At 33.8% G+C, this 15,249-nt stretch overlaps 1 protein-coding gene across 1 annotated transcript; it reads left to right on the top strand.

Annotated features, from left to right (window-relative positions):
- Positions 1–8,813: 8,813 nt before the first annotated feature.
- LOC140451678 (protein FAM200C-like) lies at positions 8,814–9,338 on the top strand. Its single transcript, XM_072545521.1, has one exon. It carries the CDS (start codon positions 8,814–8,816, stop codon positions 9,336–9,338), a length of 525 nt encoding a protein of 174 aa, XP_072401622.1.
- The last annotated feature ends 5,911 nt before the right edge of the window (positions 9,339–15,249 follow it).

The following is a 15,249-nucleotide window of genomic DNA, read 5'->3' as shown; positions in this document are numbered from 1 at the left end:
ATATCATATATTGTTGATACGCAACACTGCCGTTAACCTCAATCAAGTAAGTATATAAACAACAAACAATTATTAAATTGTATTTTACTATGTTTTAAATTATTTAAGCCACACACCAAGCCAAAAACAACAAAGCCAGTGGACCAGATTAAATATACAGCTAATGGCTAAAATTACTCTCAAATGACAATATAAAAGAATTCACTGTACTTTTCAATCAAATATATGATACCAGTGAAATTCCATCGGACTGGTTAAAATCGATCTTTATTCCTCTACCTAAGAAACCAAACGTTAAGAAATGTAGCGACTGTAGACTCATTAGTTTAATGAGCCATGCCGTTAAAATACTGTTGCATATTCTTCTAAATCGAATTAACAACAAGTGCGAAGAAATAATTAGTCAAGAGCAGTTCGGGTTCCGGAGATGCCTTGGAACTAGAGAAGCACTATTTTCTATGCAAACACTCCTTCAACGATGTTGGGAGGTAAGAAAACCCGTATATATGTGCTTCATTGATTTTGAAAAAGGCATTTGATCGCGTTCAACATACCAGACTAATTACCGCCTTGCAGAGCATCCAACTAGATGAGAAAGACATCAAACTTATTGCCAAACTTTACTGGAACCAAACAGCCATTATTAATACCAACAACAGAGAATCAAAGCCAATCAGTATTGAACGAGGCGTAAGACAAGGCTGTATACTATCTCCCACCCTCTTTAACGTGTATTCTGAGAATCTATTTAGGAAAGCTTTAAAAGATCAAAAAGGAATTATCATAGGAGGAGAAATAATTAACAATATACGGTATCCCGACGATACTGTGATTCTAGCTGAAAACATCGACGATCTGCAGGAGCTAATCAATAGAGTTGACATGGAATGCACAAATTGGGGACTGTCGATAAATATCGATAAAACTAAATACATGGTGACCAGTAAAGTGGATATCGGCGCAACCCAACTGATATTAAACCAACAACCGCTGCAGAGAGTTCAGAGATTCAAATACCTTGGATGTTGGATTACCCAAAATCTAGATCCATCCTTCGAAATTCGATGTAGAATTGAACAGGCAAGAAACTCATTTCAAAAGTTCAAGCCTCTATTATCCAATAACTCATTAAATTTGGAAATCCGTGAAAAGTTTACAAGATGTTACGTGTGGTCTGTACTTTTGTATGGATGTAAAACTTGGACTTTAAACGCCGATATCATGAATAAAATCGAGGCGTTTGAGATGTGGTTGTATCGAAGGATACTAAAAATTCCATGGACTAGCAGAACCAGAAACGAAGAAGTACTTCGAAGAATGGGACATCAACGAACTCTATTAAATATTATTAAGAGGCGTAAACTAGAATATCTTAAACATATAATCAGAGGACCTAGATATGAGTTCCTTCGGCTAATTCTCAACGGTAAAATCGAAGGAAAGAAATGGATAGGACGGAAGAAACTCTCTTGGTTGAGGAATTTGCGGCAATGGACAGGTTTGACAGCGGACCAATTGCTACACGTAGCGCAAGACCGAGATCTGTATAAAAATATTATAAGCATGGTAGTCGCCGACGTTCCGTAGGGATATGGCACTCTAAGAAGAAGAAGAAGATGTTTTAAATAATTGTAGCTCTCATCTGATGATTCCAATGAAAATTGGCGAAATATAATGAACTGTTGAACAGAGTACACTGTACTCAGCTGTATACCCAATTAACCTCAACCCCCTTTTTCATCTACCAGATCAGCTGTTATTTTAGAGGATATATATATATATATATATATATATATATATATATATATATATATATATATATATATATATATATATATATATATATATTTCTTTATAATGACTGCAAAGCAACGAAAAGGTATTTTATATTTTTTTGGGTAAAAATTACAACTGTAATTAAATTACTTTATTTATTAAAATTACACGGTTATAGTACTTCCGACTAAACACAAAGCTGTTATTAACTGCTTAAATTTTACTAAATTTTTGTTCCTCACAAAGCTTTTCAACCGAGAGAAATTTTTTTAAATTTCCCATTCATGATTTTAATCTAAAAAGTCTTCAGCCTTAAAGTGACATTTTTGCTTTCAATATGTATCAGGTATACAAAAGCGGCTGTTGAGCTATATAAACCGTTCTAGATATAATTAAAAGAAGCAAGTAACTTGGATGGTATTTAATAGGTCTTTGTCATTAAATCGGTGGTCCTTAATTGTAATGTTACAGTTTACGTCGAAAACCCTCCACCAGGGGCATGTTCTTTTTAGCTTTGATATTTGATACTACAGGCAAGAATTTCAATTTAGAATCGCATGCCTCTTTGCTTTCTCGTTAAAACATTGTTCAGTAACATGTACTGAAACGATGCCATATCTTGAATTTTATGGCTAAAATTCCAATATTAGGCTTAAAGTTTAATTCAACACAATGTAATTTGTTTTTCAGCTTGTTTATTATATTATACGTCCTAGAATTTCAGCTTGGTTATTCTATTATACGCCCTAGAATTTTTACTGTATACCTGGTTTTAATGATTAGGACAGAGGTTCCCAAACTTTTTTCTTTCGCAGACTTCTTGTCATGTTTTTCAATTTTAGGTAGACTCCCTGCTATTCACTTTGAAAGCTTTAAATTTCTAACAATAACGACACATTTTTATACATTTATTAATTAAATTTAAATAGAAGTATAGTAACTGTTAGGTATATGAAAAAACTAAGCAAAAAATAATTCCTTTTAATGGGAGGGATGAACTTGGTGCTTGATAAATTATCAACATTGATGTAGTTAGGATTAATATTAAATTTCCTCGGTTAATGATGTCGAGTTTGTTTTTTTATTATGAAATCTATAACTGCGCTGAAACCCCTTTCTACTAGGTATAAATAAGAAAAACCAATTAAAAACTTTCTGGCGGTATTTCATAATACAGGATAAGTAGCAGGTATATCTTTTTAAAGTTAGAATTGTTGAAATCCGTTTTAAAACTGTACCTTTAAGTTCTTCTTTAGTGCCTATTCCAATTAATTTTTCTTGTAATGTAACATCTGTTGCTTGAATGTCACCAAATACATTGATAATCAGCGAGGTATTATTACAGTCAAAATATCCTCAAATCTAGTTTCAAAATCGGAATAGATGGCATTTAAATGTTAGACATAGATTAAAACATCTTTTTCCTGACAGATTACTTGGAACAAATTGAAGAACTGGAAAAATTCGTACCATCCAATATTTTTCTCCATCAGTTTAACTCTGGCAAGAAACGCTAAAATGATCAACTTTTTTTTATCAAAGTTAAACTGTCACCTTGCAACAGCAGGTTCGCCATATTAAATTTAGAAAATAAACCTGTCAAATAAGCAATATCTGTTTTTCTCTTTAATAAATTTTCTTTCAAATTTTTATCTTTACTATCAAGAAACACTAAAACAGTTTAAAATAGTGTAAAAAATTTTGTCAGGCATAAACCTTTCGACAGCCTGCCTACATTAGTGTAAAGAAGTAATTGGTGGAAGTTATCTTCATTTTCTTCACACAATTGCTCAAATAACCGCGTATTCAACGCATTGCTTCGGATTCGGTTTACTGCCTTAATGAGAAATTAATAATTTAATGTTTAATGTTTAATGAGAATCATCCAAATCTTAAATTCAATTTTTTAGCAGCTAAATGTTGTCTCTAGATGACGCAGAAAACGATTATATTCGTGATTGAGTCGTTTCAGCTGTATAGAGAAATGGGTCGTTTGCACATAATTACACAAGCTTTCAAAATCATAACTAGTTTCATCAATACATCTTTAAACTTGTGTTGTTATAATAAGATATTGTAAGACGCTCGCAAACCATCATCGTTTCTTTCTAACGTCAAAGTGAAGATTTTGTCCAGCGTGGGTCTCTTCTGTGGGGAAGTTTCTCTATAAGTTTTTGAAAATATTTAAAATCTTTATCTATTTTATCTCAAAACTTCATTGCATAAAAGGCACAAAGGCATTTTCTTCTACGACAATAATTGATGATTAAAATTTCACCACCTTTTCTTTTTTTTTTTTTTTTTTCATCGACATAGAGGTGGTTTCTCTAGGAGTCGATATAGACCACTTTGGGAATCACTGGATTAGAATAAAGCAAATAATGTCGACTTTTGTCACTTATGTTAGGATTAAAGCAAACAAATCTTCAAACTACCAATGAGGACGGTATTGGCCTTCTTTGGGGCCACAGAACTAATTGGAGTTTGATAAAAAGAACAGGGTTTGGTACAAAGGTCTCATGACTAAATGCCAGAGATGTGTCTTCGTTGACTAAGAAAAAGAAGAGTTAACTAGTTTGAATATGGGAATAGAAATCTGTTCATTTTAGGCATAAATGTGATTTCATTTTGTTACGTACTGAAAAATATAAGAAATATGAAACAAGAAGCAAAAATAAGAAATAAGAGATAAGATTTCCGCGGTTAATACAATAATTAAACCTAGAGCTATAATTAATCCTATTACAAAAATTAATATTAAACTCAACAGTCTTCTGGGGTGAACCGCGTCGATTATTATTGCGCCGAGCTTTCGTCGGCGAAAGCTCGGCTTTTCCTCTTTGATGTCTTCTTCAGGGCTTACGAGATTTCAGCCTCCCGAGCTCCCGGACACTACTACACTAATCACTAATTATGTAACGTATTGGTAGATCAGTAAACACGTAACTTAAGAGATCGCTTCTCCACTACTATGTCTATCGCAGTTTAATGGTTTGCTAAAGATAGAAGACCAATTGGGATGCAAACAATTTATCGTTAAATTCGCAGTTATGGCCTTTTTTCGTTTCGGCCACACTGGGTGCTACCTCTTACCACTGATTATCGACGTAATTGTCATGAATGGTGCAGAGAACGACTACCTTGGGACCAGAAATAAAATGGGGTTATTTATAGTAATGAATCTCTGTTTTGTTTACAAATACATGATGACCGAGCTAGGGTTAGAAGACGACGTGGTGAAAGACGAAATCCACAGTTTTTTATCGAACTAATCGTGCAGCGCACTGTTAGGGTTATCGTGTGAGGTGCTATCGCTTATGGTTAAATGTGGCAGCCGTAGCTCAGTGGCTGTGTTACTGGCTTAACAGGCTGGAGGGCCCGGGTTCGAATCCTGGCACCGACAAAATTTTCAATTTCTAATTTAGCTGAGCTGTCACCGTGCTTCGGAGGGCACGATACGAAAGTAGTCGTTAAAATATGTTAGAGACGCTTGCGCGACCTGAAAATCCCAACACTAGACCTTAGCCAGAAGGTTACACGAACTTACTTACTTACTTTATGGTTAAATGGCATCTCTAATCTTCGTCAGAGAATACATGGTAGCCTACTTTCAGACGTTCTTCTTCTTCTTCTCGTGCCACTCCTAGCGGAGATTGGAAATCATCATGGCCACTGCGACTTTGTTAGCAGCGCGCCTAAAAAGTTCAATCGAACTACACCCGAACCATTCACGTAGATTACGAAGCCATGATATTTTTCTTCTTCCCACACTTCTTTTGCCCTTAATTTTGCCCTGCATGATATTTCTTAAAAGTTCGTACTTTTCACCTCTCACAATGTGCCCCAAGTATTCCATCTTTCTAGTTTTTATTTCATTTAGAATTTCGCATCTTTTGTCTAAAGTTTGGAGTACTTGCGTGTTAGTGACGCGGTCCATCCATGATATTCTGAGAAAGCGCCTATAGCACCACATCTCGAAAGCTTCGATGTTTTTTGTGGTCAACTGTTTTAGTGTCCAAGCCTCTACTCCATACAACAGGGTAGAAAAGACATAACACCGCAGCATTCGTATTCGTAACTTTATATTGATATCACGATTGCAAAAGAGTTTGCGCATTCTATTAAAGACTGATCTAGCGATTTCTATTCTACATCTAATCTCTTTTGTTTGATCAGTATCGTCTGTGATCCAAGCACCTAGATATTTATAACAGGACACACGCTCAATCGTTGTATTGTCTATTACAAGATTAGCTCTGATGTTCTTTGATTTCGTGATTACCATAAATTTAGTTTTTTTTCAAATTAAATTAAATTAAGACGTTAAGTAATTTCAGACGTTACTAACATCTAATGGACTTCTTCTCGTTGACTTTCGTAGAATTTTCAGGTAGATATAACAACGAGTCTCGTTGTAATCGTTAAATAATAAAGGCAAAAAAATTTCTCGCGCCAACAAGATATTGGATAAAAAATAAGCAACGAGTGAAAAGTTGTGGAATTCCATAACTTTAAATTGGAAAGATAATAGTCTTTGTAGATGATTTACGTGTATGGTTTTTTATCTCAACAGAGTTTTTAATGTCCTATGTATATATAATGTTTCAAGGGTGTGAGGGAGAATTTTGAATATGACGAACAGTCCGGGCGCCCTGTGACTTCAACAAGTGACTTATACGTTCAAAAAACCGTATTGTTGTAGCACTGCTTCACACAGTGAAAAGTTCGCATATAGTTTGCACAGTATAGAAATAAAAACGGGGAAAAGCACATTGAAAGGGAAAGCTAAAAAAACATAAGAAATTTCTAACCAACAGTCTTAGAATTTAATTGCCAGGTCCTATATAGTTCCAGTAGCTAATATTATAAATCTAAGCTTATTTTCATATTTTGCATTTTATTATTTGGGACATTCTATATAAAATTGTTTTATTCTTGATTTTTATTAAAAGATTCTAAGTTAAAATAGAGATCGGGTACGGAGAAGCCCGAAGGCCTACCTTAATTGGTTATATGTTTTCAACGTTGAGCCTTTAGGCTTACAAATCCTATTGCCTTTATTTCCATGTCTACCAAGTTTTAATTCTCTAAGAAAAATTTCTCTTTATTTTTCTTACGGATGGTTGCAGTTTCTTGACAAATTTCATTGTTTGTTGTTCGATTTTCTCTGTGTTTGAGATAATCAACAAGTTTGTTATTTCAAATAAAAAACACAACACGAAGTGAATGCCAAACCCAAATATTTTCCACCTAAAGACGTTGTTTTCACTTTCTCGTATTTTAGAGATATTATTTAATGTTGAATATTGTATGTCGTATATTTTCTCATAGTGTTTAACCATCAATTTTTTGTTTTCGATGTCCTTTCATCTCTGCTGTTTCTAACATCCTTTTTTTCTTCTCTGTGCCACGTTGTGTTTTTGCCGCATATGCCATTATAGGTCTAATGACTTTTTTGTAAATTTTTCCTTTTATTTCTTTTCCGATATTGTTATTTTGTCATATTGTTTCATACAGGCAACCTGCGGCTCTGCAAATCTACAATTTGAGGTATAAGTAATTTGCTGTTATACCCATGCATTTTGTCTTTTTTGGGGAAATTAACATGTTAAATTTTCTGGCGGTTATATTAAATTGGTACAGCAAACGTTGTATATCATATCCCATTGTCAGCTTCAATAGGGTCAGTTAGTTCTTCTTCTACTTTTACTTTTATTGTGTTGTTTTGGTAAATAAACTTGAAATAAAATTAGACTTAAATTATATAAACATATTTTTTACCATTTGAATTTTCATCAATATTTCATTCTATCTGGCACTTTCTCTTTCCAACTCGTGACATTCATATTAACTAGGTTTATCTGTATACTGGATAATCATGTTTTCATTTGTTTCCTTTTTTTCTGTTGATTGAACTTCTCAGTAAAGTCATCTTAGGCATATTTCTTTTCCTCATCAGATAGACGCTTTCTAGCCTTCCTAAGACTTATTAATAGGTTATATTTTTTCTTATACCTTTTCAATTTCAATAGCAATTTTCCATCTTCATAGATAGATCTCATTATCCTGCTTTTTTATCGATGTAATGTATACCTATTTAATGGGTTAGGTGTTAACTAGGTTTCCCTGTACATTGGATAATCATGTTTTCCTTTGTCTCCTTTTTTCTGGTAATTGAACTTCTCAGTAAAGTCATTTTGGGCATCTTTCTTTTCTTCATCAAATAGACGTTTTCTAGCCTTCCTAAGACTCATTTTTATTTTATATTTTTTTTTCTACCTTCCAGAAATTTGGCTTCTCTATAGGTAAATCTCGTTAGTCTGCTTTTCCATGAATGTAATGTATAATACCTATTTAACACATGCCTCAAAGATCAGGATAATATTTTCTAGAATATATGCAATATGGTCTAATTTTCACACTTATTTTTATCTTTGTGTTGTCAGCATACAAGCATAGAAGGCGGTCAAAAGAGAAACAAAAGATCAAATAAATTCTGCTGGCAATTCTCATCATCACTATTATTGTTTTTGCGACTATAGTTAAGCCTTGACCTTATTTCTTCATTTGATCCTATTTTTTATAGTTAATGGCCCATTTCCTCACCGATTTTCCTGTCATCCTTATCCACACCTTCCGTCTACCTCGCCTTTTAAATTTCTTGGAAATTAAGCATGCTTGTCGTTGAAGCTTATTCAGGTTTTCTCTGGTAGTGTTTTTTTTATAATCTAGACTAGCGGTTCTCAACCACCGTGTTCCGACACACTGGTGTGTCGGAATAACCTATGAGGTGTGTCGCGAGATTTACGAATACGATATTTTTATTTATATTTTTTTACTTGTTTTAATATACCAATCATGCATTCAACCATTTTGTTTAACTATTAGGTATATACCACGTTACACCAATCAATAAAGTGCCAATCCATAATTGTTTGATGAAAAGACATTTGAAACAAAATCATCAAAGCGTTTCCCAAAAACCGCGCGAGTATTTTCAACGTCTACGTTGTTTCATTCAATCATCCTCAGTTATAATGGAAAAACGAATAAAACTCCCAGATAAGGCACTTTTAGCATCATATAAAGTTTCTGAATTGATTGCCAAAAAACAGAAAGCCCATACTATTGGTGAAGAGCTTATTTTACCGGCATGTAAAGAATTAGTTGCTACAATGTTAGGCCCGGAAGCTGTTGAACAAATATCAAAGGTACCTTTATCAAATGACACAGTTTATCGACGTATATTAGATATTTCAATCAATATTCAAAGTAATGTTAGGGAGGTATTGGCAAATACACAATTTGCTTTACAACTGGACGAAAGCACTGACATTTCTGGAAAGGCTCAATTGATATCTTTTGTAAGATTTGTGTACGGACCGGAAATTATTAAACAGTTCCTAGTCTGTCGTGAATTGAAAACAACAACCACTGGAACTGATATATTTTCTACTGTTGACACCTTCTTTCAGGATCACGGACTTAAGACGGATTGTATTGCGATATGTACAGATGGTGCTGCTGCAGTGACGGGAAATGTCAAAGAATTTTTAAGTTAATTAATTTAATTTTAATAAAGTTAATAAATTTAAATAAAGTTAATAAAGGATTTTTAAGTTAAAAACCATTTAATAATAACAACTCATTGCTTTTTACATCTAGAAGCTCTGGTAGTAAAAATTACGGATGAAAGCCAACTGGGTGAAGTTATTCATGTATGTATGTACAGCGTTAACAGGCCTTTTAGGCCCATTGCTGGATGGATAATTTCCATCGTTTTCTATTCTTAGCTAACAGCTTCCAATCTCTGATTCCCATCTCTCTGACATCTTCCATCACTGCATCTCTCCATTTCTTTCTTGGTCTTTCTCTCTTTTTTTTGCCCTCAGGTACTCTCCAAGCAATATTCTTGACTAGTCTATTACCTTGCATTCTTTCTAGATGGCCGAGCCATTCTAGTCTACGTTTTTTCACCACATTTGTTATTGTAGGGTTAGCACACAACTGATACACTTCTGCATTAGTTCGTCTTCTCCATTCTCCTTCTACTACTTTTCCACCAAATATTCTGCGAAGTATCTTTATTTCCCATGCTTTCAATGTGTTCTGTACGGTTTTGTTCATAGTCCATGTCTCGGCAGCGTATAGCATTGTGGGTCTAATTATAGTTTTGTATACTCTTATTTTTGTATTACGAGATATATCTTTGGCCTTAATTATTGTGCTCATGGCTCCAGCAGACCTGTTGCTCTTGGTCAGTCTCAGGTTGATTTCAGTTTCTTCTTTACATGTCTGATCAATAAGAGTACCTAAGTACATATATTCATCCACCTTCTCGAATTCATTCTCCACCTCCAATTTAAAGGATCCCCTGGTGCTTATTCCTTTTTTGCTCGAGATCTCCATGTACTTCGATTTATTAATATTAACTTTCAGTCCCATTTTAGAGCTTTCCCGAATCAGTCTTTTTGTTATATTTGATAGTTCTTTTCCATTTCTTGCAATGAGAACCACATCATCAGCGTATGCTAAGCATTGGTGCTCCTTGTATAAAATAGTACCGGACCTATTTATCCCACTAATCCTTACAATTTTTTCTAGAACTATATTGAATAGCAATGTAGATAACGGGTCTCCTTGGCGAACACCTTTTTTCACTTCGAATTCTTCTGAGACTGTACCGTTGCATCTCACAGCACAAATGGTTTGTCTAATTGTCATTTTTACCAATCTTATTATTTTTTCTGGCACTTGGAATTATTTTAGTGTTTCTATTAACTTGTTTCTGTTTATTGTATCGTAGGCAGCTTTGTAATCAATAAAAAGTACTTGTGCTGAAATGTTGTATTCATAGCAATTGGTCAGGATTTGTTTTAGCATAAAAATTTGATCGGTTGTTGATCTTCCTTTCCGAAATCCTCCCTGGTATTCTCCTAGATTCTTCTCTATATATATTTCTAATCGTTTTTTAATTAATATGGCGAGTACTTTATACATTACTTCTAATAAGGATATTCCTCTATAGTTTGTGCATTCAGTTCTATCTCCCTTTTTGTGTATAGGAATTATAATCGACTTATTCCATTCTTGAGGCATTTCTTCGGCATCCCATACTTCTAGTATTAGCTCACCAAGTTTGTTTATTAAGATCTCTCCTTCATATTTTATGTTCTCTGCCACAATGCCGCTCTCCCCGGGACTTTTTTGGTTTTTCATATCTTTTATTACTTCTTCAATTTCTTCTCTTGTGGGCTTTGGTATTTCTTCTATTACTATTTGAGGTCTAGGAACATAACAATTTTCTTCAGTAGTCACTTCGTCATTTAGTATCTCTTCGAAATATTCTTTCCACCTTTCACATATTTGGTCTTCATCCACTATCAGGTTTCCTTGCTTATCTTTTACATTCATCGTTCTTCCCTGGTACCCAGTTTTAATGTATTTTACTTCTTTATAAAAATTTTTTATTTCATTTTTCTTGTAATTTTCTTCAATGCGCTTAATTTTATTCTCCATATACTTTCGTTTCCGCTCCCTTAGGATTCTCTTTACTTTTTTCGTTGTACGGCATACCTTTCTAGGTCGTCTTGTTTTTGCGAACGTAAACTTGTTAATCTCAAATCTGATCTTTTTTTAACTCTGTTATGCATTCGTCATTGAACCAGTGGTTTTTTCTAAATCTTTTTGCTCTTGGTATGTTCTTCGACGTAGCTTCCTTTATAGTGTTTGTCATTTTCAAGAACTTTTGTTGTATGTTACTCACAGTAGTACTATCTTGTTTAGCGTAGGTTTCTTGTATATCCTTTTGATAGTCCTGCTTTACCTCAAATTTTCGCAGTTTTTCAAAGTTAAATTTACGTTGCACTTTCTTTTTCCGTTTATGCCTTTTAATTATTGCTTTTCTCATATTAATTCTAACCAAAAAATGATCTGAGTCTACGTCAGACCCTCTGCACGTTTTCACATTTGTTATTCAATTCGCAAACTTCTCTTGTATTAAGATGTGGTCTATTTGATTAGTTCCATTTGACCCCGGAATTTTACACGTTCCTTTATATATATTTTTTCTCCTAAAATGGGTACTCATTATCTTCATCCTGTTTTCAATTGCGAATGTGATTAATCTCTGTCCATTATCATTTGTATTCAAATGTTTACTTTCACCCCCTGTTATGTTTTTATATATATCTTCTCTTCCGACCTTTGCATTGGCGTCGCCTATAATAATTTTAGTGTCTTGTCTGGGCATTTCTTCACAAAATGACTCTAATTCTTCATAGAATTCATCTTTCACTTCTTCTTCTTTTTCTTCTGTTGGAGCATGTATATTTATCAACGATATCATGTTATTTTTTCCTTTAATTCTAATTGCACACATTCTGTCAGATTTTACTACGAATCGTTTTACCTGCTCCACGTCTTCATGTACCAGAAAACCCACTCCAAAATTCCTATTATTGCCTCCACTTGTATAAAACGTGTATGGGCCAATCTTTTCGACGTTGTTTCCAGTTAAATGTGTTTCCTGTAGTGCTAAGATGTGTATTTTATATTTTTTTAGTTCTTCTATTAGGTTAATTAATGCTCCCTCCTCGTATACTCCTCGAACATTCCATGTCGCAATATTTAGATACATATTCTTATTTTTTATTGTGCTATTTATGTTCAAACTCATTTTCCTGTTCATCGCTAGGGTTCGTTGGCATAATGGGCCATCTTTTCCTTTTTCCACTACTATATGCCGTTTTTTGGGTCCATATTTCTAGATTTTTCTCGTTTGAAAGTACCATTTCCGGCCCATACCCAATTTATACCATCCACAGTTAGTTTTCTGTACCCTATCTTTACATTTCTACCTTCAGCTCTTAATTCCTTGCTTTTATTTACGATTTCCTTCCTCATGTGTCTTTCTCTTTCGGTCATGTCATCGTTGATGAAGATCTTTTCTCCAGTAAGAAATCTGAGTTTGCTTTTTTCTTTCATTACCTTAATTTTTTCACCATAATGCTTCATTTGTACCAGACATATATTGTTCTTTAACTTCATTGCAGATTCTATTTCGACATACTCTTTTAGGTGCTTTTGTATAAAATCTTTTACGTTATTTTTTAAGAGTGTTTCATCTGTTGCGTTTATTGGTAGACCCGTAATTACTATGTTATTTCTTTTCATCTATTTTTCAATTCTTTCTACTTTGTTTTCAACCTGGGTTAATTTGTTTTGTGTTTCTTCCAATTTTTGATTTATCTTTATATTTTCTTTTTTCAGCGCTATCATCTCTTCTCTATATTCCTTATTTTCATTCCTGATTTCTTTCAGTTCTTCCATCATCTTCTTGAACATGCTTATAACGTCGTCCAAATCCTCTGAATCTTCTTCCTTTGGTTTTATTTTGCTTGGAGTTCTGGCAGTTTTTTTGCTCTGCAGGAAAGGTGAAGTTGACTTTCTATCTTTTCTCTTCTTGCCTTCTGACGCGTTATCATCACTGTCCGTGTACATCATATCTGTTTCTAAGGACCGCGAAAGGAACTAGATTCGCTTCAACCGCTCAGAAATGCAGTTCCTATCAGTCCTCAGTTTACAGAACTATTTTTAACTTTGGCAACGTCGCAAAGCTAACGGCCAGAGTTCCTCCAGTATAACTGTTTCGAATTGTAAATAACCTTACTTACTTTTATCACTTCAAACACTAGTTTTTACCGAAAGCGAGTGTTTTTCCAGAAATTTCTCACTGTGGTATTACGAAGCCTTTTTAAATTCACATATGTAAACAAACCGTAAATTATTTTTCGCTACTAATCGCAATATTTGGGATTTTAGTAGGAGAAAAATATATTTACTTTTATCTGCTTAGTACACCGTTATTCATACTGTTGTTTATATGATCAACTATATCAAACCTCGTCCGGTGAAATCAAGAATGTTTGAGAAAGACATGGGCGCAAATCATAAAGTCTTGTTATTTCATAGTAAAATTCTTTGGCTTTCGAAAGGAAAAATACTAAACAGAGTTTTAGAACTTAAAGACGAACTACTCGAATTTTTTAAAACAGAAGATGGCCAAAGTGGTTTTTGTAAAAACCTTCTTTGGTGTGCTAAGTTGGCTTACCTTTCTATCATTTTTAATAAGCTTAATTCTTTGAATATGCAAGGACAAAAGGAAACCATAATATCATCAACTGATAAAATAATTGCGTTCTCCAAAAATCTTACATTCTGGAACTCGGTTATAGAAAAAAACGATTTGACTGCTTTTCCCGAAACCTCTATAACTTTAATTAATTTGAAATCTGAAGAACAAACTCTACTAAAGAAGAGGATGAAAGATCACTTATGTAAGTTGCAAGAAGGGATAACTAAATACTTTCCCTCTGTCTTGAGTGATAACTGTGAATGGTTAATTGCATTTGACGAGAACAAGTTCTGAAAAGGAATAACTTATTGAAGAGTATTCTGACACAGTTTTAAAATCAAAATTTAGAGAAGTAGCTCCGGATGTTATTTGGATTTCAGTTAAGAATGAATACCCAGAATTAGCAAAGAAAGCAGTATCACTTTTACTGCCGTTTTCGACCTCCTATTTATGTGAATCTGCATTTTCTGAAAAATATAAAATCTAGCTACCGGTCTCGACTACTTGATGTGGACAGCGAGATGAGAGTGTGTCTGTCTACAATTCGTCCTCGGATAGATATACTTTGCAAAAGTCATCAGGGTCAAATTCCACACTAATTTTATGTATTCTTTCTGTCATGTTTTTTGCTTGTTATGTTCTTACGAGATAAAAAATAATATGTTTAATATATTCATCTGTACTTACCTACCACTAACAAAAATTTGTACATATAAGGGTGTCGCGAATCTGTAAGGAGTACGTTAGTGCGTCGCTGAGTAAAAAAGGTTGAGAACCGCTGATCTAGACCACTATAGAAGCGCTTCCTACGTAGTTATAGGTCTGAATGACAGACATATTATTATATAGCCAGTACATATGTTTGGATTACATACCCAATGATTACTCACTGTTATAATTTAAGTTAGGTGAAGTCCTCCTTCTAGTTTGAAGACATCAAGAGACAAGGAAATATGTACTTTAGGAAATATGCACCAATAAACGTCTGGCCATCAACAATTATACTTTAGTCCTTCTTACATATAGAACAATACAAAACTTGACTGACAGTAGTTTATGACCTATTTATGACATTACTCATTGCACTGTCAACAATGTCACTTCATATAGAACAACATCCACTTTTTATGTTGGATATTCTAACACTCTCCCTCAACATGAAAAGTAGATAAGCTAAATAATAGACCTTAAATAAACATTATTTTAAATTCAAATTCTTACAGATTAACTGCAATTTCTTTGAATTTAACGACTTGGTCAACATATCAGCCACCATTTCATTCGTCGACATATATTTTAATTGAATATCATTGTTAGCTACTACTATTCACTTCTTG

Source organism: Diabrotica undecimpunctata, chromosome 10 (assembly GCF_040954645.1).
Source record: "Diabrotica undecimpunctata isolate CICGRU chromosome 10, icDiaUnde3, whole genome shotgun sequence".
NCBI classification, from domain to species: Eukaryota; Metazoa; Arthropoda; class Insecta; order Coleoptera; family Chrysomelidae; genus Diabrotica; species Diabrotica undecimpunctata.
The sequence above is the reverse complement of the archived record's forward strand: the minus strand, read 5'-3'. Positions and strand labels throughout refer to the sequence as shown.

What these genes read in the sequence shown, in the direction of transcription:
- LOC140451678 (XM_072545521.1), top strand. Translation starts at nt 8,814, where the DNA reads ATGGAAAAACGAATAAAACTCCCAGATAAGGCACTTTTAGCATCATAT.